The 27,043-nt window shown below is 39.8% G+C and overlaps 1 protein-coding gene across 1 annotated transcript in view; it reads left to right on the top strand.

Annotated features, from left to right (window-relative positions):
- Positions 1–298: 298 nt before the first annotated feature.
- Positions 299–27,043, top strand: part of ADCY8 (adenylate cyclase 8) — a gene marked incomplete at its 5' end in the record, with an annotated part of 226,442 nt that continues 199,697 nt past the window's right edge. Inside the window, one exon of the mRNA XM_008065444.2 lies at positions 299–448. Within this exon, the coding sequence (XP_008063635.2) occupies positions 299–448 (150 nt within the window). The remainder of the gene's footprint in view (positions 449–27,043) is intronic.

Here is a 27,043-nt window from a genome sequence, read left to right as displayed (position 1 = left end):
AAAACAGAAGTTAACCAGACCTCCTCTTTGTTTGCTTCAGATTTCTAATTCAGATTCAAGTCTAAGCTTAGGGAGTTGAATCTCTTAAACTAGATACAGTGGTCAAAGAAGGGCTCTCTGAAGAGATGACATTTGGCTGAAGTTCTGAACAAAGTACATGGTTTTAACAGCATAATATTAAACATTTGGATTACGGCGCTAAGATTTATCTTTGACATTTTTATGTATGTATTTATTTCCTCTTTGCCTTCAAGCAGCTCTTGTTTTAACCACCTAACCAGACTGTGTGTTGTTTTAGGTTGTGGCCCAGGCAGTATTATTCATGTGTATGAATACAGCTGGAATCTTCATCAGTTACCTGTCAGATCGAGCCCAGCGTCAAGCCTTCCTGGAGACACGGAGATGTGTGGAGGCCAGGCTGCGCCTGGAGACAGAGAATCAAAGACAGGTACCAATTGGAAATGTCGTATGTTTCAGTTATCAACTAGCCAGTCTCTGAATTACAGGGAGCATTTTTCCCCCTCCAAAACACATCCTGACTTACACATGTTCTCTCAAAGTTTGCGCCGTGAGATTTCAGTCTAAAATAGTTATGTTAGACTTACAGGTCAAAGTGGGTAGTTCTTATTTGCCATGATCAATTAATGACTACCCACAAGAGATAAAGTGATTGTAGTCACAAAGTGATTTTCTGGCCTATTGACTGATATCTATACTATTGACCGAGATCATGATTCCTAAATATTATCAACGTTCTTACCTTATTGCCCTTTTTCTTTGAAATTGCACATTGCTATTTCAGATATGTAGCAATTCAAATTATAGTAAGCTCATAGAACAATCTTGCACTTGTCTAGTTCCCAATACTTCACCCACATTTTTAGAAGAGATATTGTATACAATAAGTACTATAAACATGAGGCCAATCCCAGAATAAGTAATACATCAGGGAAAGCAGGTTGGATTTGGGGGCAGGCTGTTTGGAGAGGTTGAAATAAAGGAATTTCTTGGACATCTTGATTGAGTGGATATTATAGGGACTTAAAAATTGCTTTGGCTGCAAATAATATGTTTCACCCAAATGGAATTAACTTTCAAAGAATAAAGATTTGCTCATGTTAAAGCTGTTAATATATTCAGAATCTACATATACCTTTGCCTCTGAAAACAATTTTCAAAGTGAAATATCAAGAATGTGTTGATTTGTTTCTGTAATAGATCACTAAGTATGATGGTCGCCAATTCTAATGCCACATGTTCTCACTCATAAGTGGGCCTTGAACACGAGTCACAGTACAAGAGAGAGAGTGGCAGTCTGGGCACTGCCAGGGGAAGAAAGGTGGAGGCACATAACAGCATAAAGTGTACCTAGTCCTAACATAGGGAAAGTAAGGGCCAGTTGGAGGCCTAAACTTCACCTGCATGCAGACTACTTGTGTTGTTAAGCCTTACCTGTACTCCATATATCTATAATAAAGTAAGATTAAAAAATGGTTTACACTCCCACCAACAGTGTAGAAGCGTTGCCTTTTCCTGCATCCTTTCCAACATCCGTTGTTTTTTGAGTTATTGATGATGGCCATCCTGACTGGAGTCAGGTAGTATTTCAGTGTGGTTTTTTTTTTTGTTGTTGTTGTTGTTTTTTGAGTTGGAGTCTCACTCTGTCACCCAGACTGGAGTGTAGTGACCGCTCCTGGCCACCGCAGCCTTGACCTACCGGGCTCTGGCGATCCTTCTGCCTCAGCCTTCCAAGTAGCCAGAATTATAGGCATGCGCTACCATGCCTGGCTGACTTTTTTTTTTTTTCTGTAGAGATGAGGTCTCGCTGTCCAGGCGGGTCTCGAACCCGCGGGCTCAGTCAATCCACTCACCTCAGCCTCCCAAAGGCACGGGATTACAGGCTGAGCAACCGAGCCCGGCTTTCAGTGTGGTTTTAATTTGCATCTCTTTGATGATTAGTGAGGCTGAGCATTTTTTCATGTATCTATTGGCTATTCATATGTCTTCTTCTGAGAAGTGTCTATTCATACCTTTTGCCCACTTTTTAATAGGGTTGTTTTGTTGTTTTTTCCTTTCAGCACTTTTGAGTTCCTTGTAGATCCTGGATGTTAGGCCTTTGTCAGATATATAGTTGGCAAATATGTTTTTCCCATTCTGTGGACTGTCACTTCACTCTCTTGATGGTGTCTTTTGCTTTGCAGAAGTTTTTCAGTTTGATGAGGTCCCATTTATCTAGTCTTATCTTTTATGGCATTCCCTTCAGGCAAATTGATCAACAGTCAGTTGCCTATTCCAATGTGCTGAAGAGTATTTCCTATGTTTTCTTCTGTAATACTTATAGTTCGAGGTTTTACATTTAGATCCTTGATCCATTTAGAGTTAATTTTTGTATATGGTGATAGGTAGGGGTCCTTTTTCAATCTGCATGCAGTCAGCCTGCTTTCCCAGCACCATTTACTGAAATAAGGGTACCCAGCCTCAAACCAGGCAAAGTGGGGACCATGGGAAGGCCCAAACTTTACTTGTATGATGGCCATTTCTTTACCTAACCCTGAACTGTACCCCACGTCTTTAAAATAAAAAAAGATAAAAAAGAATATGGTGAAAATTTAATTTTAAATTCAACATATAATATCCCAAGTTTATATGCTCTTGGGAGTTCTATGCTCAATAAATATGTTAGTTCTACCATACTAGGCTCTTTTATTAAAGTTATGTCTTGTTATATATAATACAACACAATTGTTATTTAAACCTCTATGCAGTAATGGTTGGAGAAATGAAAAAGAAAGTAGCTGTGAAAGACTCAACATTTTCTTCACAATTCATTTGATCAAATCATCAGGAAACCATGGATCTTTGAAGTGAGTGAACCCAGGTCTATGCGATAATGGATGGGGCAGACAGGTCGGGTGCAACTACCAGGACTCAACTCCCTTTACCATATGTTATTGCCAGAGGCACAGAGGAAGCTACTAAATTTTCAGATCTTATCTTGACTTCACAGGATTCTGAATAGGAAATTTCTAAGCAAATATCTCAAATAATTACGGAACCCCATTAATCGTTTTATTGTAGTTTCTCTGAATAGCTTTTGGAATACTTTATAAAAAAATATCTTCAAGAAAGAAAGCATCTTGTACCATAAACATAAATGTCTCCCAGGACTATGTAGTATGTTCCTGTGCAAAACAGAACAGTTGCCAGACTGGCACGTCACTCTTTCCGTGGGATCTGTGCCAATTCAGTGAATGCTGCCATATTAATCATTTATTCAGCTGTTCTTGATGCTCCATCACAGCAAGAGTTGCAGGTGTGGGTGAGTTGTCTGGGTTGCCTCTTATTTAGTGTTTACGAAGTACTGTAAACACTGGTAATTATTGCCTTTCTATCTTCATAAGACTTTTCTTCCTTTCCCATATTTCAGATTGGTTGTTTTGGAACCACTGAGATCTCATAATCTAAGAAGGTGGAGGAATCTTCCACCACCCTCCCTAACCTTTTTTTTTTAAGTGGTAGAAGGAGGAAGAAAATAATAATATACAAAGGTGAGAACAAGTGACAACTGGAATGTAGTGAGGATACCACTAAGGTCTGTACCATGGCTTCTATCACTTCCTAGCAAAGCCACCTGATCTATTTAACTTGCATCCTTGGGTTCCTCACCTGTCCATGAAGCAATAGCTTTCTCCTCAGCATTGCATTTGCCTCAAATGAGATCATGTGTACAAGGCAACACAAACGTGTCAGTTGGCTTCATTTTTTTTATGGATAAAGTACAGGAAAAGACTGTCTTTCTTATGGAAGGTTCTTTGTTCCTAGGATTAAGTAAAATAAGCTGTAGGCATCTTATAGTCCTGTGTTCATGGCTATGATAAAGTATTTCTGGCATATTCATCACCCTCCTTCACCCAGGGGTAGTATCTGAAATAGCTAGCTCTATATCGTTCAGTGCTAAAGTTACTTTCCATCGGCATTTGATCTCTGCTTCAGGTTTCCATTGTCCCTAAGAACTTACTCAGCAGTAGATGGACAGTGTATCTAAGACATAGGCTTTCAAATGAGACTGCCCTGGATTTGAAATCTTTTCTTTGTTAACTATTTTAGTGAGCTTGAGTAAGCTCTGAGTCTTAGTTTCTCCTTCCACAGCATAAGGATAATAATACCCTTCCTGAAAAGTCTCCCTAATGGTTAGAAGTATTTTCTGTGCAATGTCTTTGCAACTAGTAGCATTATTGTGCATAAGGAATTTTATGAGTCAGTCAACATAGTTCTAGCTAAGACTCATTTGAGAATGCATTATAGATTGGCTCGTCTTGATTGAACTACTTAAGCTTATTTATTTGGAGGTCAGTCAGGATGGTGGTATTTCTTAGGTATACAACAACCAGAGCTTATTATTGGGTTCCATCTATATCTTTTAAAATACCATTCACAAATGAATTACCATTTATATCTTATCAGAACTAATTATAATGCTATTACTGTTAAAAATTCTATACCCTGATACCCAGCAAATTGTGTACTTCTTCAGTGTAAGACCCTAAGTGACAACAGATGCTTTTTCCTTGTATAATGATCTCAAAAAGACTAATGAAAAAATGTTTTCCAATTATAAATGCAGATTTAAAGAGGTCATATTCCACAGAAATTATCAGGTTTTGCGAGATTGTTCAAACACTATTTTAATCTCATTGTAGGATACAAAGAAAATATTTAAGTAACTTAATTTATTCATCCATGAATTAATTTATTTATTGAGGGTCTGTTATATTACAGGAGCTCTGCTGGGCTTTGGGAATGTAACGGTGACTAGCAATCAATTCCTGCTGTGGGAGGAGATGGAAGATTACACAAACACCCAAGGCAGTAACATATGGGTCAAACCTAACCCGGAGGCTTAGAGAAGGCTACCTGGAAGAAATGTTGCCTGAGCTGACATGTGAATAGATTCTAGCTCAGCAGAGAAGCAATGAAGAGTACTCCATAAATGACAGGGCACATGCAAAAAACCTTGAAGGAAGAGGAAACATAGTTTATTGGGGGGAATTCTGAGAATTCCCATGGTCATTCTTCCATTTATGCATCTATTTATCCTCTCATTCTTTTGTAGATGCAGAGACAAATAAGACTCAGTCTTTACTCTGCATTGGGGCTGTACTATGAGTAGAACTTTAATTATGTGAAGAGGCGGGAAAAAAAATTAGCAAAGATACTGGTAACATGATATATGACCTTTAACTAGTTACATATATGACATATATATATATGATCATATATATGAGCATATACATATATATGATCAGCATATATATGATCATATACATATATGTGATCAGCAATGCTGGGCAGTAGGTTTTCTCTGATACCCAGCAAATTGTGCACTTCTTCAGTGAGACACTGCTACATATATACACTGTTAGCCTTGCATCAGGCATTGCTCAGAGTGCTGTGTGCACCAAAGTTAATAAAATCTGTTAGAGTTCTCTGTGAAAGCATGCCACACTGGATCTCAATCATTGCATGTCTGTTTCCCTCATTTCCCTGCATTTCTATTTCACCATCCTGTGCCATGTGGTTCTTTTAGCCAGGAAAGTCCACCTCCTTCCTAATGTGTCTCTACTCTTATGCCTCAGCATCCCTTCCTTCCTGAGGCTTGCTTTTGCCTTCCAGGTAGAGTTGAAATGCTTTTCTTATGCCATGAGGTTAACACTATTACAGAATGTGTCATACTTTCTGACATTTACTAGTCTGCATTTCTCTCTCCATGACTGCTAAGAACTAGTTAAAGGCTGCTACTCTATCTAATTCATCTGATTCTCTGATATTTATATAACATGGTGGCTCCTGGCTTCACATCATGTAGGTACATGAATGTTGTAATAACTCTCTTGTGTAAAAGCAAAGGGACATGTACTCATTGTGATCCCCATTAAAAACTTGATGAGGAAAGAACTCTTATCTAATTCAGGAGAGACTGGGACAGGCTGAGTACACACGCATCTTAAACAGAAATACCAGGGGATTTTTCCATCTGGAAGCTACATCTTGAAGCATCTTTCTTTGGGGAGTTAGATTCTAATTATTGTGGTTCCCATGATTCCTCTTCTCCTTCCAAATGATGCAAATGGCCCGTATTTATTTTAAATATTAAAATGAATTAATTGGTTTTCTTTCAGCTTGGAGAATTGCATAAACCTCCTTATGGTAATCATGGCATTTTGAGGTGTTTCAGAAGCTCTGAGGGCACTGGAATAAAGTTTCTGATGACACCATATGTTGCAGCAGCAGGAAGATTATTTTTAAATGCAGCAGATGTTTTAACTGTATTAAAGCAATTCCGTTAAACTTAAATATCTTTGTTAGACAATATTGGGGTAAGCTGGTGGTTTGGACAATAGATCCAGGAAGCTAGGTTTCTTACTGAGTTCTGGGTTGGTTAGTTTGATTCATGGTGGTGCCTTACAGCACCTGGGGGATTTTTTTAAAAGCTGCAGACACTGTTAACTAGTAAGGCAGAGTTTTGTCATTCATTGATTCATTCATTCACTCGGGGAAGAGCAATGGTTTCCCTGAAGGTAACAGGACCTCATAATATTTGTTCTTTCTGCTCCAGCTAGATGAGTCTTCTCATGATATTCCCCTAAAACCTCTTCAGCCTCCCAACAAGTCATTTTCCTTCTATTCTCCATCCCTTATGAGACCACTCATGGACCACCCATCTTGTTCAACCTCATCTGTCATTGCCATATTTTATGTTCACTAGTCTTTGGAATGTTCCTACACATTCTTCTTACCTTACTACACTCAAGTCTCTGTTTATGCCTTTTTACTTACCTGGTGTAACCTTCCTTTCATCCCTCAACCTTACCCACCCTTCAAAGTTCAGCACATATGTCACCTTCTCCACAAAGACTCTCTCTGCCCCCCCATCTGTGATCTCCATGAGAGTTTTATGTGTACATTTCTTGATGCAATCAATCTCTTTCTACATTCTGCTGTGCCCTTGCCCTATTTTTGCTCCTACACTATGAACTCTTTGAGATTGGGTAGATGCTCAATTTGCGTTCTCCACAATGGCTGTGGATCCAGACAGGGAAAAACCCAAGCTGGGAAGAAAAACAGAGACAATAGATACATAATGGCTGCTACTAATTGTGTTTCCCAGACTGTCTTGCACCAAAAAATATTTGTGAGTAAGTGGATTTGGGGCCAGGCCATGTTTCCTGGCTTTGGCCCCTTCTCCTACTTTGGGGAGATGAATTTCCTCTTTCTCTCTCTCTAATTTACTTTTTAAATAAACTATATTCTCTAATATAAAAAATAGCAATAAAAATGGATTTGGAAAATATTCTCCTCTTGTGATATGATTTCTGGGGTCCTTGTCCTCCAAAACCAAGCATTTGATTTTTCCTTGACAGTTAAGAAATTTAACTTTTTCCACCTATCAGTTCAACTTCACCTTCTATTATTCCTTTCCATAAATGACTCCAGCCTAAGACTGTCACCTGAGCAAAATTATAAAAAAATAAATTTTATCTAGAGACATTTTTCTGGATCATCTTACTCTTACAAGATTCTATTCCTCTATGTTTCATTTTTTTCCTAGTCTCATTCTAATTCTTTTCATAATTTTACTTTCATTTCTTTCAGATATTCTTAGGGTAAACAAAAAGTAAAATATTATTCTCATTGCTTTCCTCGCTCAATATATAATGCTCAACATCTGCACTGTCCAATAAAATTTCCTGTGATGATAGAAATGTTCTATGTCTGTGTTATGTAAAAGCCGCTACCCACTAAAGACTATTGCTCAGCACGTGAAATGTGGTCAGTGTGACTGAGGAATTCAATTTTTATTTTTTTAAATGTCAAATACTCTAAACTTAAATATAAACATTTATGCATAATGAGTGGCTCTGTTTTAGACAGCACTTTTCTATAATCTAGACTATATTAGTTAAATCTATTTTTAAGCAACAATAACCACTTCCTGCTCACTTAAGAAAAGAACTAAGGGAAACTTACTGTAAGGTTGCAAGAAAATATTAAAACATTTTTCAAGGGAGAAATAATTCAGGGCCCAGGAAGGGTCTGAGACCAAATTATGAGAACGTCATTAGAAATCCAGAGAACTGGTTTTGTTCAGGAATTGGATACAGACACTTCACAAAGGAAGACATCTGAGCAGCCAACAGACACATGAAGAAATGTTCAACCTCACTAATCATCAGGGAGATGCAAATCAAAACCACACTGAGATTCAACCACCTAACTCCAATCAGAATGGCAATCAAAAAATAACAGTTACTGGAGAGGGTGTGATGAAAAGGGAACACTTCTGCACTGTTGGTGGGAGTGTAAACTAATGCAACCTCTGTGGAAAGCAGTGTGGAGATTCCTAAAATTTCTAAATATCAACCTCCCATATGAACCTGCAATCTCCCTACTGGGAATATACCCTGAAAAACTCAAATCAGTCTATCAAAAAGATTCCTGCACACGAATGTTTATCGCAGCATTGTTCACAATAGCAAGAACCTGGAACCAACCATGCTGTCCATCAAAAGAGGACTGGATTTTAAATATGTGGTACATATACACGATGGAATACTATGCAGCCATATAAAAAGAAACAAAATCATGAATTTCGCAGCAACCTGGATGGAACTAGAGTCTATAATACTGAGTGACCTCTCACAGAAACAAAGATCTGAGTATCACATGTTCTCACTCATATAGTGGACCTTGATCATCCAACGTATTACCATAGGAAAATGACTGACAGTGGTGGGAAACTATGGGGGGGAGGGGAAGGGAGATGGGATTAATGGTAGTAAACATCTGTCTGGGGACGGGGAGACACCTCTTATCAACAAGGGTGTCTGAACAAAGCATATTTGTGTACCTAACCCTTAACTGTACCCCACAATATCATAATAAAAAATATTGATTTTATATATATATATATAAAAAGAAAGAAATCCAGAGAACTTTCTGTTCATCTTTGATACTTTCCCTACGCAGACTTTGTTCTCTTCTGTCTCCTTACTATCTTTCTCTGCGAGTCAGGCTACATGGTAGAAAATGGCTGCGCAAACTGTTGATAGTTTATATCTACTTTGATCTTGGAAAGAATCCAGCATGGAAAAGATGCTCTTTGATCCAATCTCAAAGTCCAGGAATTGAAATCTGATTGGCCAGACTTTGACTGGGTGTCTACCCTAATACCTGTTATAAGAGGTAACATCATACAGCAGAAACATGGCTGCTCGGAGCCAATTGTGGGATGGGCAATTCCTGAAAATGAATGACAAGTACCCAGGATTGTCCTTGACTCTAAAAATTTTCTACCTATTGCCCTGTTCTAAGCTCTCACTAAAAAGTCTTCTCTCATCTTTGGTATCTGTAGCACTGAGCACTGTTGACCCAACCCCACACCCCCTTTTCTGGAACCACTCGTAATTTCACTACGAGGCTCTTGGTCTTTCTTCCTGTCTTTCAGATTTCTGTTTCCTTCACACATTTCTCTTCTTCCTCCTGACCCTTAAACATTTTTCAAGGGTGCCTTCTTCTTTTATTATAAAGAATGCCCTTCTTTTATTTATCTCCTGGCTCTCTTTTGGTGACTTATCATGACTACAGTCATCACTTCTCGACTTTTCCCATGTCAACATCTCTAATGCCATGTTCTTTTTGTTCTTTTCTGAGCTCCAGATTCTCAAAACTAACAGCTGCAAGACAGCCTCACTTGCATGTCCACAGGCCTTACTGGCTTGCCTGCTTATGATTTCCTCAGTGTCCCTCACAGAATACTCCTTTTTTTTCTATGACACATCCTTGTGCCTGATCCATCCACGTCAACTGTGGTACCCATTCCTGTTGATAGCTCCAGCATATATGTATAAACAACCCCTATATTTTCTTTGCTAGTACTGTAGGTTTTAAGCCCTTCCACAAAATCACTCTCTAACTGGTGCTAACCAGTTTCTAACCAGTGTGAACTGGTCTATCCACTTAAAGTCTAGCCACCCTAAAATTCTTAGTAGAAAAAAAATCTTTCTTTTCCTTTCCCCCATTCTCTGCAATCTATGAAACAAAAACCCCTACCAACATATTGGGCTTCATAGAAAAGTCTGGGGCATGAAGCTGAAACTACAGCTTTCTCTTACCTATCTTGCCCCCTCTCTAGCTTGAGATGGTGAGGCAGGTGTCCATTGGTCCTTGTTTCTCTCAAGAGTAGGATTCATGTGTTAGAAGTCATTATGTAAGCATTGTCCAGGCCTTTATGTGGGATAAGAACATGACTCCTCTTTTCCCCACAGCGAACTTCCCCACGTAAGCTGCTGTCCTCCCCACAGAGAGCCCAGCCTTGCAATGAGCTCCTCCGTGGTCCAGCTGCTCTGTCTCTGGCTGTGGTACTGTGGCTAGCACAACACGAAGGAATAGGAAGCCCGTGTCCACTGACTTTGCAGCCAAGTCCTAATTTCTTTGCCAATAATGAAGTAGCTGCTTTGATTGATTCCTTTCTGTCTCCCATATCTATTTCTCAATTGATTCATTTGAGAGGTGAGGTAGGTAGCTAACTCACATCTCAAAACCACAACACAGAGTATTACGAGTATGACACCTGTCAGGATCATCTCCTTAGTACCTAATTTTGATTATATAAGACCTCACACGAAAGCTCCTGATAGCCACTGCTCATAGAACACAGGCTAGTCTCATTTACCCGGAATTATAGCCTATCCACCACCTGGCTCCAGCCTGATGCTCCAGTTATATCACTTTTCTACCTCCCTCCTTGTCCTCCAACACTCCACCCAGACCAGCAAACATGCCCCACACGTCTGTGTCTTTGATTCTTGGCATGCTGTTTCCTACCTAACTTCCAGATCCAGCCCCCACCCCTCTTCTCTGCCTTATTCTCTGTCCCTTTAGGCTGGCCTTGATGGATTGCATCAACAAGCTCATTACCCTCTGGCTTTGGATTGGGTTTGGTCAATAGGGGGCACTGGAAGGAAACAAAAAAGGGTGGGAGGACAGAGAGGTCAATGTATTTATCTCCCCATCTCCTATCCTGCTGGGGTGTGAATTTCCAATGACTGCATTTCTCTACTAGAAGCCACAGCTCTTTTACCAGGCAGCTCTCTTAGAACAGGATTTTCCAGGCTTCCAGGGTATTTGTGGCTGCCCACTCTCCCTGGCCTTGGGGTACTTTGCCATTCATTAAACTCTGCTTCATTACCCCTTTTACCAGGTACCAGATGCATCCTGCCAAGACCCTAAATGACATGCCACTATTGCTCCCTTTGGATGAAACGCCTAACCGCCATCTCCGTATATGTTTGTGAGGTAGTTTAATAGAGCAGAAAGACACTGGGCTAGGAGTCAGAAAAATCTCTGCTTTGTCCAAAATGGCAGCCACCAGTCCCATGTGAATATTGAGTACCTGTCATGTGCCTGGTTTAAATTGAGATGTGCTATGAGTGTAAAATACACACCAGATTTTAAAGACAATATAAAAAAGAAATGCAAAATATCTCACTAATAACTTTTTACATACTGATTGCATGTTGATTACACATTAAATGTTATTTAGGGTTTATTTGGTTAACTAGAATATACTATTAAAATAAATTTCCACTGTTTCCAATTTTTTAATGGGAATACTAAGAATTTTTAAAATGGATATGTGGCTCATATTCTATTTGTACTGGACAGTACTGACCTAGATGCTTGTCTTATTTTTATTTCTAACTTGCTGGTGTGACTCTGAGCAAATTGTCAAATGACTGTGAGTTTCCTCATCTCTTGATTAGAAATGATAATTCCTGCCCTATCCCATGGGGGTGTTTTGAGAGACAAATAACATAATGCCTGAAAAAAGTGTTATTTCAACTGTAAAAAACTCTACAAATGTTAGGGCTATTTCTGTGAAAATCTCACCAACGCCCCAATCTGATGCTCAGATGTCCCCTTCAGGAAGGCTCCTCTGATGTTTCTCGTCATAAATTATTTCTTTTTCCTTGGTACTCAGACATTTTTAGTTAACATGGGCGTTTCACATTCTGCCTTCTATCAGTGTTAGTACTGTGGTTCCTTCCAATGACCAGGAAGGTTTTGAGCAGTGAGCAGAGCCCGGTGTTAATGGCCTTTGCTCTTCCTGTAACAGCTGACTTCACTCAAAGGACTGTGTTTACCCTTTGTGGGTGGGACACCAACTCTTGCATTCCATCTGGCTGCCTGGTTCTTTGCAATCTTTCCAGCACATTATTTGCATTTTCTGGCATGGTAGAAGGAGAGAAGGCTTTAGGGAAGAACAAACTTGGATTTGATTCCTAGTTCTAACTCCATGTCTAGGTGACCTTGGGTACCCCATTTAAGCTTTCTGAACCTTAGGTCATTCATCTGTCAAAGATAATAAACTAACATTTCAAGATTGCTATAAGGAAATTGAGCAATAGACAGAAGGTACCTAACTCATTAGCTGACACAGTAGGGCCTCAGTAGATGAGAGTTGGGGTCATGATTAATCCTTGAAGCATTGGTCTACCCAGACCATATTTTGAGTTTCACAGTAGAGGATACTCTGATTCTAGTAAACACATTTTTATCTTCTTGTTATGTGTGTGCTTACTCAGATATGGCATCCACGAGCAGTACTAGTTTTAAATACTACCTCTGATTCAAAGAGAGGCCATCACCCTGTGCTCATTTGCATACAATTAACATTTCCAGAGGCAGTCCAGAAAGAAGAAATCAATCACCATCATGGCACCCAACACCTTTGATCCAGCCTGACTGAATCATGTGGTAGCTTTTTATTTCAGGGAATTTTGATGAAAGAAGTTGAAATTGGAAACCTAACACAGCCCAGTTATAAAATGCTGAAGAGAAGACATGCTCTGTTGCCTTGATACGGGGTAGTGGAATGAAACAGAAAAAAATACGCAATGTTTTTGATGGCCAATGCCTAAAGTAGCTTATTTTAGTGGAATTTGAATATGAATCCATTGACCAGAAATCTACATCCTGTATTTTGCATAAATCACACTCAAAATGGATTGGCCATAAACAAGGAAATAAAGGCTCTGTCTGAGCAATCTTGGTGCAAAACTATTCTAGAATTTTTTTCTTCTAATTTTTTGCTAATATCTTACCCATAGCTCATTGAAAAGCAATATTTTTTTAACAAAATCTTTGAGTATTTCCACAGCATTCAAACTTATTTTTCATAGAATCAAAAGCTTGCTTTTTTACGCTCACATTTTGCTATTTACACCCTTCCCGATTAGATTTGGTTACAGCAATAACAAATACAAATAACATAAACAGATATGGAAACAATTACCGCCTCTTGGTCTGAGTAAGGCACAACTGATGGAGCAGACATTGGGGACTAGTCTAGAAAGGACCAGCTAGCTATGAGTATTGAACATGTTGAGAGCCTCTCTCGGTAGGATAAGCTAGTGAATCAGTTGGGGGTGGGGGCAGAGGATAGTGCAATGCGATGCCCTTCTGTAAATGATAAAATCCAAAATTTCAAGTTGATCTTTTTAAAAATGTAAACGACTCTGGATTAGCAACTAGAGTCTAGAAAGTTCACGCAGAGGTTGAGAACTCTACTCTCAAGGCAAGAAGAAACCTGGCATAAGGTAGAATAATGATTTTTATCCTCTATTTGCTTAACAAGCATTGACCTTTCTTTCCCCCCAAAACTTGTGATCTTGCAATATTTCCTATCTTAGTGACTAGCACCACCCTCCAGCAGCTCTTCCAGGTCTTACTATCTCTTCATCCTCCCTGATAGTCAGTCATAATTATGAGCAATTGGTTTCCCTTCTCAACCATCTTTCCTATTTTTCTCCACCTTTCTAACCTTACTTCTTTCTCCATTTTTCTCCTGAATCGCTGTATCCGCCCCTTACTCCTGTAATTTGCTTTTTATACTGTACCCAGAGTGATTCTTCTAAAATCTAAATCTGATGAGGTCATCTCTATGACTTCTCTTCTGGCTTAAGTGGTGTCCCACCAAAATTCATATTCACCAGAATCTTAGAATGTGACTTTATTTGGAAATCGGATCTTGGCAGATGGACTCAAGTTAAGTTGAATTCATACTAGATTAAGGTGGGCCCTAATTCAGCACGACTAGTGTTCGTATAAGAAGATGACAAAGAAACCCAGAGACAGAAGGGGGAGACACACAGGAGAATGCCATGCAAAGATAAAGGCAGAAATTGAAGCCATGCACGTGGAACAACTGCTGGCAGCCACCAGAAACCAGGAGTATGGCATGGGACAGTTTCTCCATCAGTACTTCAGAGAGAATCAACCCTACTGACACCTTGATTTCAGATTTCTGACCTCCAAGACTGTGAGAGGATATCTGTCTATTGTTTTAAGCCACCAATTGTGGTCATTTGTTACAGCAGCTTTAGAAAACTAATACAACTTCCCATTGCCTTTTGAATGTAATCTGATTCATTTCTTACCACTGTCTCCACCTGAAGTGTTATCTGGATGGAATCAACAATGTCAATCCTTATGTAGCACTTACTATGCAGAGAGTATGGTAGTTTACATACATTCATTTAATCCTCAGAGAAACCCTATGAGGTGGGTGATAGTTTTGCTCAGTTTTATACAGAAGAAAATAAATGGCAGCTAGTTAGTTGCAGAGGTGGTACTCAGACCTACACAGTCTTGCTCCAGAGCTCATATAACCAACTATAATGCTAGGATGGGATGCTCTTCATAGTCTGTGCCTTACTCACACCCTACCTTCCTAGGAGGGCCCTGGTCCTCTTCTTCACTGGGGACCCTCTTTTAGTCTCAAATGACGAGAAGTTCAACTTATATTGGCCTCATGTTACTGAATATCCAGGGGGCAGGTGTGCAATTGTCATGACAGGACTATGATGGGATTGAAGGGAACATGCAGAGATATATGAGGAAATCAGATGAGTTTGTTAATGTAGGGAAAAGAGATAGTTCAACACACACTGAAGCTACCAGGAAAGGAGACCCAGAGCAGACTGGGGATAGTGGGTTCTTCAGAAAGCTCCCTTTGACTTTCTCACATGGGATCTGTGCTTGTGTACTGCTTCACAACTATTCAAAGGCTCCAACTTTCTCCCCCTGCCCACCAAGTTAAAGAAACTGCTAATAACCACAGAAGGCCATTTTTCCCAAATTGGACAGTTCTCTTCCCTGACCAGCCTTAGACCTGTTATATTTCTAACAGCTTCAGGTACAGCTTGGTCCAGGGGTCATCCATTACACTTTGTTGATTTCACTTCATTATTAAGGACTCAGTGATGGCATTAAAATCCAATCCAAGCCGGGCTCGGTGGCTCAGCCTCTAATCCCGTGCCTTTGGGAGGCTGAGGTGAGTGAATTGCCTGAGTCCTCGAGTTCGAGACCCGCCTGGGCAGCAAGACCTCATCTCTACAATAGATCAAAATCAAAATCCAATCCGAATTTTACATTACTCACTTTTTCTCAGAGAGTTTTTCTCAGAGCCTTCTTCAGAGCTCTCATAATAGTAAAAATAAAAAAACCCATATTATTCATTTTCAATTAGGTTAGTGTATAATAGAATACATAGTGAAAACCAAGCCCTGAGTTAGATGCCAGAAATAAAAGAGATGTTTTAAATAGAATTTTTCAGAATAAACTGGAGTTTCGTATGCTTGACCCTTTCCAACTCAGTCTTAGAGTTATATGTGGTATGTTTTATATTTCCTCTGCTGGATTACAAGTTCCTTGACTCATATATAACTTGTGTTTTTCCCCCTGTGCTATCTACTGTGGTGTTAAAACATTCAGTAACACCGTAGCAAAGAAATTGAATAGTGACTGAATTAAGGGGCATTTTCCGTGAGGCCCTTTCCCCAAATATATTAGTATTATTGATGAACACTGAAAAAACATTTCCCTTTCCTCTTTAGTCAGTTGGATGCTGGATTTCACAGAAGCTTTCATATCCAACAGAAGGCGTGCTTGTTGAACTCTACACTCCATCCACTTCTCTTTTTGCATTCCCACTGTCCGGCAGAACTTGTGTGTTAGTTCTATAAGAGTCGCCTCTTGCATGTTTTTAAATATTTCATCTTTATATCTCCTGACTCCCCAGCAGCTCAAAACATTTCAGTTCTCACATCTATTATACTGGTATCTCTTCAGAATATGCAAGAGACGAATGGTGCCTTTTACTGACTTTTGGGGTAATGCTGTTAACATTTTATTGCAGTCATTTCAGTCCCTCACAACTGGACTGCAAGTACGGTGATGGCAGTGTGAGACTTGTCCACTGCTCTCCACCATGCAGGACACAGTGCTCACCACTAGTTCATTCCTGGCTACATGTGTGTTAAGTAATAGTTTATCTAATGTGTGAATGTGTTTGGTTGATATCTCACAATAGATTATATGGAGTCATGGAAAAGATGATGACTCGAGTGTCAGCCCCACATAACTTATGGGACCCAAGAGAAGAATGAATCCTAAATCAGGCTCCATAGAGCAGAGCTTGGTGCATAGAATTCACTAATGGGTACAGATGTCTGGATTCACATCAGGTGCTGCCACTTCCTTGTTCCATATCTTAGGACAATACCTTCCCTCTCAGTGCCTCCATTTCCACATCTGTAAAACAGTGACAATTCACATCTCCAACTCACCAATTATTATCAATCAGATAATTCATGCACAGAGCTTGCCACATGGTAAGTGCCCAGTAAGATCTGTCATTGGTAGTGGTGTTGCCAGTATTTATTGCTACTCTCTTTTGGGCATTTTCTTTAATTATAAAATAATACATTCCACAGAAAACAAAATCCTCAGACTGAATGGAATTTTAAATAAGTATTGGGAAAAACAAATTGAGATGCTAGGAATGTAAAAAGATGAGAAAAATCAAGGACAGTTGGTTTCCACCTTATGTTAAGAGGGATAGCTGACACTTGATGATCGAAATAATAAAAGAGAACTCATGAATGAATGAGTATGGCGTGTACTTTTTCGAGTGTAAATGAGAAGGATTTGAATGATAATTGTTCTTCTCAGGAGCAGAAAATTGACACAAGCTCACAGTTAAACACCAGAATGAAAAGGAATGATTCAACTCATCAAACAGTGGGTTTTACAGGAACAGAGGAAGGGGCTGCAGGCACCTCTAACACCCGACCTGGGCAGTTTCTCCAGGCAATGTTTGGAGGTGTAGCTGCATTGACACATGTGTTTGGAGCATTGATACAGTGTTTTGGAGCACTGGCCTTGATGGTCATGCTGTTCTGCCAGTTGAGATGCCGTAGAAGCAGAAGCTGGGCCTTGATGTCCTGCAGGATGAAATAAGTTGGCATGAAGCAAGATGCTCTCTGAGCCTCAGTTTCTTCCCATGTGAAATGATTTTAATAATTCCTTAAGAGGTTGTTTTGACGATGAAACACACTGCATGTACATATATTTTTTAACCGTAAACTTGGATGTACATTATTCTTAAATTATTTTATATGTTGTATTTGAGGAGGATATACAGTGTCCTGAGAATGCTTCTAGCAAAGGCCTTCATTGTTGAATTTTAATCAATCTTTTAACCTCCAAATTAATGGCTCCAATTTCTATTAAAATAGGATGTTCTTGAATAAGTGTGAAAGCTTATCTCCACATCCAGATTAAACAGAAAGTCAATATTTTATACACTTCAATGAATGAGTGTTTAAAATATGTATCAATGACTTTAAAAAAAAAAGATAGCAAAATCATAACAATTGAATTAGAAACCAAGAATTTACTGTGTCAAAGATGGTGTTCAAATGGCCTCTTAAGCATGTGTTATGGCATAGCAATCATCAGGTATTTATGGAAACAGCTGCATATTAATACTTGAATAGGTAATGATTTGCTTTACCTGGCCATATGCAGCCACAGATTAGATAGTTCTCCAAGGTGTCAACATCTCCCAACATCTCCAATAATGATATATAGTTTGCCTCAGAAGTAGACATAATGCAAAGCTAAGGAAGGCTAAGCTTCAAGACTCCTCACTCAAAAGCCCCTTCCAAGGCTCTCAGAGGGGTCCTAGCAAGGTAGCAGTTGTGATTTTTTGCAGCTTTTCTTAAAGAGGATTCTCCAGCCCCACCCCCAACTTATTTAAGTTTCAGAACCCACAAAACCTATATAGGGCCACTGTTCCTTCCCCCTTAGAAGAGATGGAATGTTCTTTCCCTCACTCGCCCTCAGTACCAAAGTCTTATAAAAACCTAAGTGGATCCCCTTCCTCAGATATAGATGCCAATTTTAAAATGTATACGTCCTGCATGTTTATCCAAATATTTGGGGGTGGGGAAGAAACTTATAACATAGAGGCCTTTTCTATATCAGCATTTACAGTTATCCAAAAGATATGTGCCTCTTTAGCATGTTGAAGCAATATTTTGGTAGCTTTCATACCATTACCCCTGGCTCCCATGACCAATTATAGCATATATTTTAAGGGGTTTTGAAATGAGCGTAGTATGAAAGAAATTTTTTACAATTGAGGAGAATGTCACTGGGAATTGTCCAATAGCTAATGACCAAGTCTACCTGCAACTTCTGATGTTTCGATGTCAGAATTTCACTGAAAAATGTTCTGAGAGAATATTAACTGTATTCACAGGCAACTTAATTGCTACACAGACAGGAGAGTCAGACAGACCTGGTTTGGAATACCAGCTTCACACCTCATTAGCTGTATAAACTTTGGCAAAGAATGTAACTGTGTTTCAGCTTATCTGTTAAATTGATCCAGCCCCACCTTGCTGAATCACTGTGACACTTATTTGAAATAAATACTTGTGGCTTGACTAATTCAAAGACTGACAGCCATCAGTAGGTACCGCCTCCCTACCCCCGGTGTCACTATTAGCTTTTCCAGAGTTCAAGGTTCCTGCTTCTACAACAGAGCTTATCTTGTGGTTGGGACGTTCCTGCACCTGTATTCCCCACAGGCTCTGTGTCCTTCGGGGCTAGAATCATATTCAGCACCCAGCAACACGCTCAGAGCTGGGCGTGTAACAGCATGCTTACTGTTTATTGAAGGAAATTGAATTGAAAGGTCAAATAGAGTCAAATATGCATGCTCTTTGAGTGTGTAATGGAATGGTAGAGTGATGTACACTGCGACATTTACAAATATATAGTCAGGAGGACTTCCAGGGAGTACATAATTTCCAAGGGCCTAATACATTTTATAAAGGATTTTTGAGAATATCGATACAATTATACAGTGCCTTCCTTCTCTCAGCTCTGCCATCGCTAAACAAGAGGACTGCACTGTTTTTGTCCATTGGCCTTGAAGTGGGTGAGGTTCTCTCTCCAAAGATTGGTGATCCTCTTACAGACTTTGTGAACCAGATTCCCATTTGCTATAAGAACAGGGATCAGGGATCAGAAAGCCACCATTGTTATAAGAACAGGGATCAGGGATTAGAAAGCCAGTAGTTAGTTCCAGAGCTATGCACCTTCTAAATTCACCTTGGCAAAACATGGACAAGGGCTGACTTCTGAACAGTCACAAAACTTGTGACTAGAAACTGGAGGGCTGTTATGTAAAAGCTCTATACCGTCTTACCAGGAACAAAAAGCAGAATTAGCTGAAAAATATCCTCCATCTAGCCTCCACGTTCATTCTACATCTTGCAGAAATGTGTCTAATTGGTGAAACCCAACTCATATCCAGAGCTGCAAGGATTTGGGGGAATGGAATCATTAGCTTTCCTGCCTCTCCAACTCAGGAATACCTGTTTTTGTTTGTTTGTTTAGTTGGTTGGTTGGTTGGTTGGTTGGTTGGTTGGTTGGTTGGTTTTTTGGGGGGGTTTTTTGTTGTTTTTTTTTTTTACTTTTTCAACTGCAACTCCCAGGAAAAGTTCATTTCCCTTGCTAGTCTAGTACAAAAGGCATATAGGTTTATATAAAATAGATAAAATATCCACCAAACAATACTTACCTTTATAGCCATTGGAGTCTGTTGTTTTCTATCATATTCTCTTTTATTTTGGCCTGTTGTGAAGGATCCACTGAATTTGATTTCAGACTCACAAATGTGTCACAAGTTTTAGTTTAACAAACACTGCAGTGACTGTGGTTGGAAGGGGTGTGGAGGTGTTGGTCACCATGCCCACCACAGTCCTTTGTGCCTCTTCCCAGTTGGATCTTGGCAGTCTGTAGTATCTCTGGTTGCAGCCGTTAGCTTGTGAGTAATTCTGATTCTTGAGGATCCAGGACCCCACGAGGAAGCATCCCAGGAGCAGGACATCTGTCCCTCATCTGAGACAGAAGTCATAAAGGGTCACCACACTTGATTATAAAACACAGAAGATAGGTGAGGTAGAAAACACATTGAAAAATGGAGGACCAAATGAATGAATGGTGCTTAGATGGACGGAGTGCCAACTTTATCTACAGACAGAGGGAAAGCTTTGGAAGTATTTGGTATACATGCATCATCAAGAGTACCCCAAAAGGCATGGGCTTTTTTGCCAAACTTACCAAGTTTTTTAATCCACCACTTGCAGTTGTTAGATCTGTTGGACAAATTTCTTCACTGCTGAGGCCAAATGCTCATCTAAAAACAAGATAATAATCCCATTTTGTGATATGTCCTTGAGTGATACATGATGTCTCTCGGGATTCATTTTTCTTAGCTATAAAATAAGCTTTTTTCCCTCCGTTGTATAGCTGGGAGATCAAATGCGATAAACTATATGAAAATTGTCACACAATAGGTGCTCAGTAGATGTTCATTCTCCTTTCTATTCATGTATCCTTATCTACCATGCTGTTTTTCCATATCTGTTAAGTTGTTGTATCAGTCATCTTTTGCTTTGTAACAAATGACCTCAGAAGGCAGTGGCTTAAATAAATCATTTCTTTATCTCACAATTCTATGGGATGACTGAAGAGTTCTGGTATGATCAGTTCAGCAGATTGCTGCCGGGCTCTTTCAGGTATGTCCAGTCAGTTTGTAATTCTGATGGTTGCCAGATGCTGCAGGACAGTCTTACTCACATGTCTGGCATTTTGGAAGACTGTGGACCAGGGCATCGAATTCTCTACCATGTGGCTTCTCATCTTCCAGCAGGCTGGTTCAGGTGCATTCACGTGGTAGTCTCAGGATTCCAAGCATTGCAAAAGAAAACATAAGCTCCAGTGTACAAGCACTTAGCAAGCCTCTGCTTGGGCCACATTTGCCATTGTCCATTGGCCAAAACCCATGACATCACCAAGTCAAGAATCCACACGGGAGGCACTACCCAAAAGGAATCATGATGTGCATGTTTGCAAGCAATCTGCTACATTTAGTAAGTTTGGGTCGTTCATGACTTCCTTCTCAAAACTATGGGATACTGGACAGAAAAACCCCACCTACCTGTAGCCTCACAGGAAAAGGGAGAATGTCATTATTGTAGATAGCTATGACTTACAGAAAAGGCACAGGATAGAAGTGAGTGCTCTAAGAGTAACCTTTTCAAAGGTTTAAAGTATAGAAAGATAAACAATGTGGAGAAGGAAAAGAGAGAAAGAGCCATGATTGCATTTATTGAGCTCCCATTTTTGTCCGTGTTTCTAGCTGTCATTTTCACATGAGACACTGCATGGCAGGCTGTTGATCGTTCCCATTTTACAGTTTAAGAAATTGATACTAAAACAAGATACTCAGCTAGAAAATGGATCAAAACCTAGTCTGTCTTACTTGAGTACAAAATTGCTTTCTTCTCACAGGGCGAAGACCATGGTGGTTAATTTGTTGGGCCTTATTCTTGTGGTTTCCTAGATGCCTGCCAGAAACAAAAATCGTATGTTTGTATACACGATATATATATTATTTCATTTTAAATGAACAAAGCACTTTTACTCCTTAACTACAAAACAGGTTTTTAAATATGAGCTGGCCCCTAAGAATATTGCAGTACTGTGGTTACATCGATAATTTAAGTAATCTCATTTTCAGGCTCAGGAAGGTAGTCCAAAATAGATGCTTTAGGACTTTTTAATTTTTTAATGCTGACTTATTTTTATTATTATCTTGAAAACTATTTCATCTTTATAAGGCAAATGAATCAAAGTCCAAGTTTTCATCTGTCTCATTGTGTATCTGTAGGTGTGCATTACAGATTGATCGAGCCCTATTGATAACTTCAACAAAAAGATTTAGCAAAACACACATGGTAACAAACTGTGGACATATATTCATCTATGTTGACCTATATACGCTGAAACTTCTGCTCTAAAACACTGAAGAAAGGGATGTTCTATGCAATTGAATATGACAGTTAATAGAAAGTTACCATGTGGATCAACAGTTCTCAAATGTTTATCCCCAGGAACACCAGACACTCTTAGAGCACCACCATGACCATGTGTGTACCAAAGTTTGATGTGTCTCCTCAATCATTCTAAGCTAATCAACCTTCTTCCGGCCTGTCCTCCTCCCATCCATTCACCTTTCCTCAGCCTGAAGGTCTCTTAAAGATGCAGTGTGAATCATTCAACTGATATTTATTGAGCACCTACTCTTAACACTGCTTAAAGTACTAACGATACCACTGGGTACGACAGATAAGATCCCTACTTTCATTGAGCTGTGGAGAGGTGAAAGGAAATAAAGTATAAACAAATGAACAAATGAATAAGTATGACTATATTAATAGTGATAAATGCGAGGGTTAAAAAAAATGGTGAGATAGCAGAGCACTCGAGTGCTACTCCAAACTGGAGCACTGATGAACTGAAGCCTGAATGAAAAGGGCAGACTAAGCAAGGAACTGAGGGAAGAACATTCCAAGTAGAAGGAATATCTAAAATATAATGGCAATAAAGTGGGAACAAGCTTGTCACGTTCATGGAGCAGAAAGAGCCACATGGCTAGAGGTTGGTACTCAAAGGCATACATGCTGAGAAATGAGGCCAAAGCATGCATTTGGGGCATGGCAACTGTTGATTCCCTATTATTTATCCCCATGCAGCTGTCAAGTTGTCAGATGGATGTACGAGCTTAAGTTGAGAATAGAAGTTGCATACCTGAACTCAAACCAGACAAAATTGGGACCAAAAGGAGCCCAAAACCTGACCTGTGTGATGTCTGCTCGTATACCTAATCCTGAATTGTACCACACATCTTTAAAATGAAATATTACAAAAATACAAAAATAAAATGAAAAAAAAGAAAAACGCTTCCCTTTCCAACTATTAAAAAAAGCACAAATAAATACAAAAAAAGAAGTCACAATAGAAACACAATATCTGAAGTGACTCCACAGATATACACCTTAAAGCCATTTACCTGGAGGAGGTAACCAAGGGAGGTAGTGTAGACAAAGAGAGAAAGGAGCTGCAGTTTTGAACTCTGGATTTCCCCAACATTTAAAGGGGTCACCAGAGGAGAAAGAACCAGCCAAGTTTCTAAAAAGGTTAAAAGATAATATATATTTTTAAACACCCTACAGCAAAGAAAGCAGAAGAGTAGAGCATCTTAGGCTCTGAAACTGAAAGTGTCCCAATGAGAAGTGGAGAAGTCATGGGTGACTGTCTTCAGGGACTGCTGAAAAGTCGAAGAACACGAGAGACCACAAGTGACTCATTTTTTTCCTGGCTGTTGAGTAGAAATGTCAGATACAAAGGAAAATGTGCTATGCGATTCCATTATATAAAGCTCAAAAACAAGAATAACTGAACGATAGCACTAGAAATCCTGACTCCCCAGCAGTTCAAAGCATTTCAGACTTCTCAGCTATTATGCTGGCATCTCTATGGAATATGCAAGAGACACATGGTGCCCTGTGCTGATTTCAGTGGTTATGCTGTTAATATTTTAATTGCAGTCATTTTGGTCTCTCACATTTGAGCCGCAAACACAGTGAAGGCACTGTGAGGTTTGTCCACCGCTTTCCTGTGTGGGGAACAGTGCCCACCACTGACTCGTTCCTTGCTACATGTGGTCCAAGTAACAGTGTATCTGATGCATGAATGAGTCATGGGTGCTATTTCACAATAGATTATATGGAGTGATGGAAAAACCTTAGGACTCAAGTGTTAGCCCCAGGTGACCCATTGCCCCAATAGAAAGATGAACTCTAAATCAGGCTCCATCGCACAGAACCTGGTACATAGAATTCACTAATGGGTTCATGCCTGTGTCGCATTCAAGCACTGCCACTTACTTGCTCTGTATCTTAAGACAAATACCTACCCTCTGTGTCTCAGTGTCCACATGTGTAGAACAGTGACAATAAATAGATCTACCTCATCTGTTGTTGCGAGGACTAAATGAGATAATTTGGGTCCAGAGCATAACACATAGTAAGTACCCAATAAGAGTATTGCTGGTAGGCTGGACTCAGTGGCTCAGCCTGTAATCCCAGCACTTTGGGAGGCCGAGGTAAGTGGATTGCCTGCACCTGCGGGTTCAAAACCAGCTCGGGCAACTTGGTGAGACCTTGTCTCTACAATAAATCAAAAATTAAGCCGGGCTTGGTGGCTCAGCCTGTAATCCTGCGCCTTTGAGAGGCTGAGGTGAGTGGATTGCCTGAGTCCGTGGGTTTGAGACCCGCCTGGGTAGTGAGACCTCATCTCTACAATAAATAAAAAAAAATCATCCGGGTGTAGTAGCGTATGCCTTTAATTCCGGCTACTTGGAAGGCTGAGTGAGGTGGAAGGATCACCGGAGCCCAGTAGGTCGAGGCTGCGGTGGCCGGGAACGGCCACTGCACTCCAGTCTGGGCAACAGAGTGAGACTCCGACTCAAAAATGAAAAATAAAAAAATCAATCAAAAATTAGCCGGGCATGGTAGCACACACCTGTAGTTCTGGCTACTCGGAAGGCTGGGGCGGCAGAATCGCTGGAGCCCCGAAGGTCAACGCTGGAGTGGCCATGAGCATGCATGTCCCTGCACTCCAGCCTGGGCAAAGGAGTGAGACTCCAACTTAAAAAAAAATGTATAGTTGGTAAGGGTTTTGTCAATTACAAATGATTTTCCCTCTGTTTGGATTTGTTCTATTAGTGAAATAATGCTTTCCCTCCTCTTTGTAGGAATAGAATAGTGACTGGATGGGGACACAAGGGGCTTCTACAGTTCTATCATTTTACACTTCTAGGTCTGGATTCTGTTTATGAGAGTATATTTAACTTTTGAATATTCACAGAGCTATACATCTGTAATAGGCACACTTTTCTCCATGTAAACTATACTTCAATATGAATAAGGAAAAAGGTCCTTTAGTAGATCCCCACAGCTTTCAAGATGAAGTTAATACTCCCTGGCTTAGTACATAAGCACCTTTATAACTTAGCCCTTGCCAAACTCTACATCCAACTGTTCGAATCTTCATGAGCACATTACCTTTCTCATACCATTATTGCTTCACTCATACTGTTTCCTCCAATTAAAAACATTCGAACATTCTCCCTCTTATCCATGCAGCTGAAACCTGCTTGTTCTCCAAAACTCAGCTCATGCATCACCTCTTCCAGGAAGACTGCACTGACTGGGCTTGCATTGTCCTTGACCTTTCACACATCACTGCAATTCACCACCCTGTTATCCTGATTTACTTGCCCAAAACTCTGCAAAGTCACCAATTTTTTTCTTTGGTATTGTGCATCATTTTGAGGAAGAGCTTGAACAAATACTTGATGAATAATTATTTGAATAAATGAATAATATGTTAATTAACCCCTTTTCAAATTCTGATTATAGAGATATAGAAACAAGAAAAGGCAGAGTTATAAATCCTACAGTAATGTACAGATTGCATGGGTTCTTTAACTGTGGGTAGCAATATCATATCAGTATCTGTTTAACTCACACCTAACTTTGTTGTAAGAGGTGATCTCTCAACAACACTTTTCTAACTGGGAGCAAAGCTTTTATTTTTAAATAATCTAAGCAAGAATACCAAATACAAGGAGATGTCTAACTCTATAACCAGCAGTTTATTACTAACATGTAGTAATTAACATGACAATGTCCACTTGCTAGCACAGCGACACACCAGAGAGACTCAGTAGACTTGTGCTGTCTATAGTATGAGATGCACTAGACTTTGACTTCAAAGAGCATATTTATAATATATCAATAACTAAATGTTATTCACTCCTGTCTATGTGTCAAGCCTTCACACGGATAGAATGCTTTTCTTCTTTTCATCCCTCACATTCAATCTGTCACACCTAATCCAAAATAAATCTAAAATCCATCCCCCTCTCTCCACTACCACCTTGCTCCAAGCCTCTGCCATTTCTCATTGGACAGTGAAATAACCTAACTGCTCTCCTGTGTCTAGTCTTGCTTTCCTATAAGCCATTCTTCAACCAGAAATGAGAGTAACCTTTAAAAAAAAAAAAGGCAGCTCTACATTTAAAACTCTCCAATGACTTCCCACCAGAGGTGGTGAATTCCAGGCAATATCATCTAAGAAGAAGGCATCCAAACTAGTCTAGGAAGGCTGCATGGATTTAGGACAATTAAATTGAAAGAATATGCATATCTAAGCCAGGCACTATTCAGAAACTCACAAAGATGTCATTGACCCTACAATAAGTGCCATATAAGTATAATTTAATGGAGAACATAAGGTAAATCGACAAAATATGTTAGGATATAAAAACTAAGAGGAAAACACATGAGATCAAGAGATTTCAAGGCAAGTCTCAGCCCTGCCTTCCACAATTTTGATGACCCACTAAAATATACTTGCCAGAGAGAATGACTCTCTTAAAATACTGTCACTCACTTGCTGTGTGACCTTAGGCAAGTTCCTAAACTTTCCTGAGCCTCAGTTTCCTTATGTTTTCCCTGTTGGCAGGGTTGGAGGTCATGCATAAAAAGCAATGGTCTCTAACTTAATATTTGCACTAAGGCTACTTAAAGATGCTGCTCATAGTCAGAGGTGGCTTCCCTGGGGATTCTGGCAACCCCAAGGGCTGCACACCCAAGTTACAATGCATTTGGGCATATCACTGTGGCCAAGAACACATCTGGAAAGTTCAGCGCAC

The sequence above is a fragment of the Carlito syrichta genome, unplaced genomic scaffold, assembly GCF_000164805.1.
Source record: "Carlito syrichta isolate Samal-C Ts95f unplaced genomic scaffold, Tarsius_syrichta-2.0.1 Scaffold308355, whole genome shotgun sequence".
Classification (NCBI taxonomy): Eukaryota; Metazoa; Chordata; class Mammalia; order Primates; family Tarsiidae; genus Carlito; species Carlito syrichta.
Note: the sequence above shows the minus strand (reverse complement) of the source record. Positions and strands in the feature narration are given on the sequence as shown.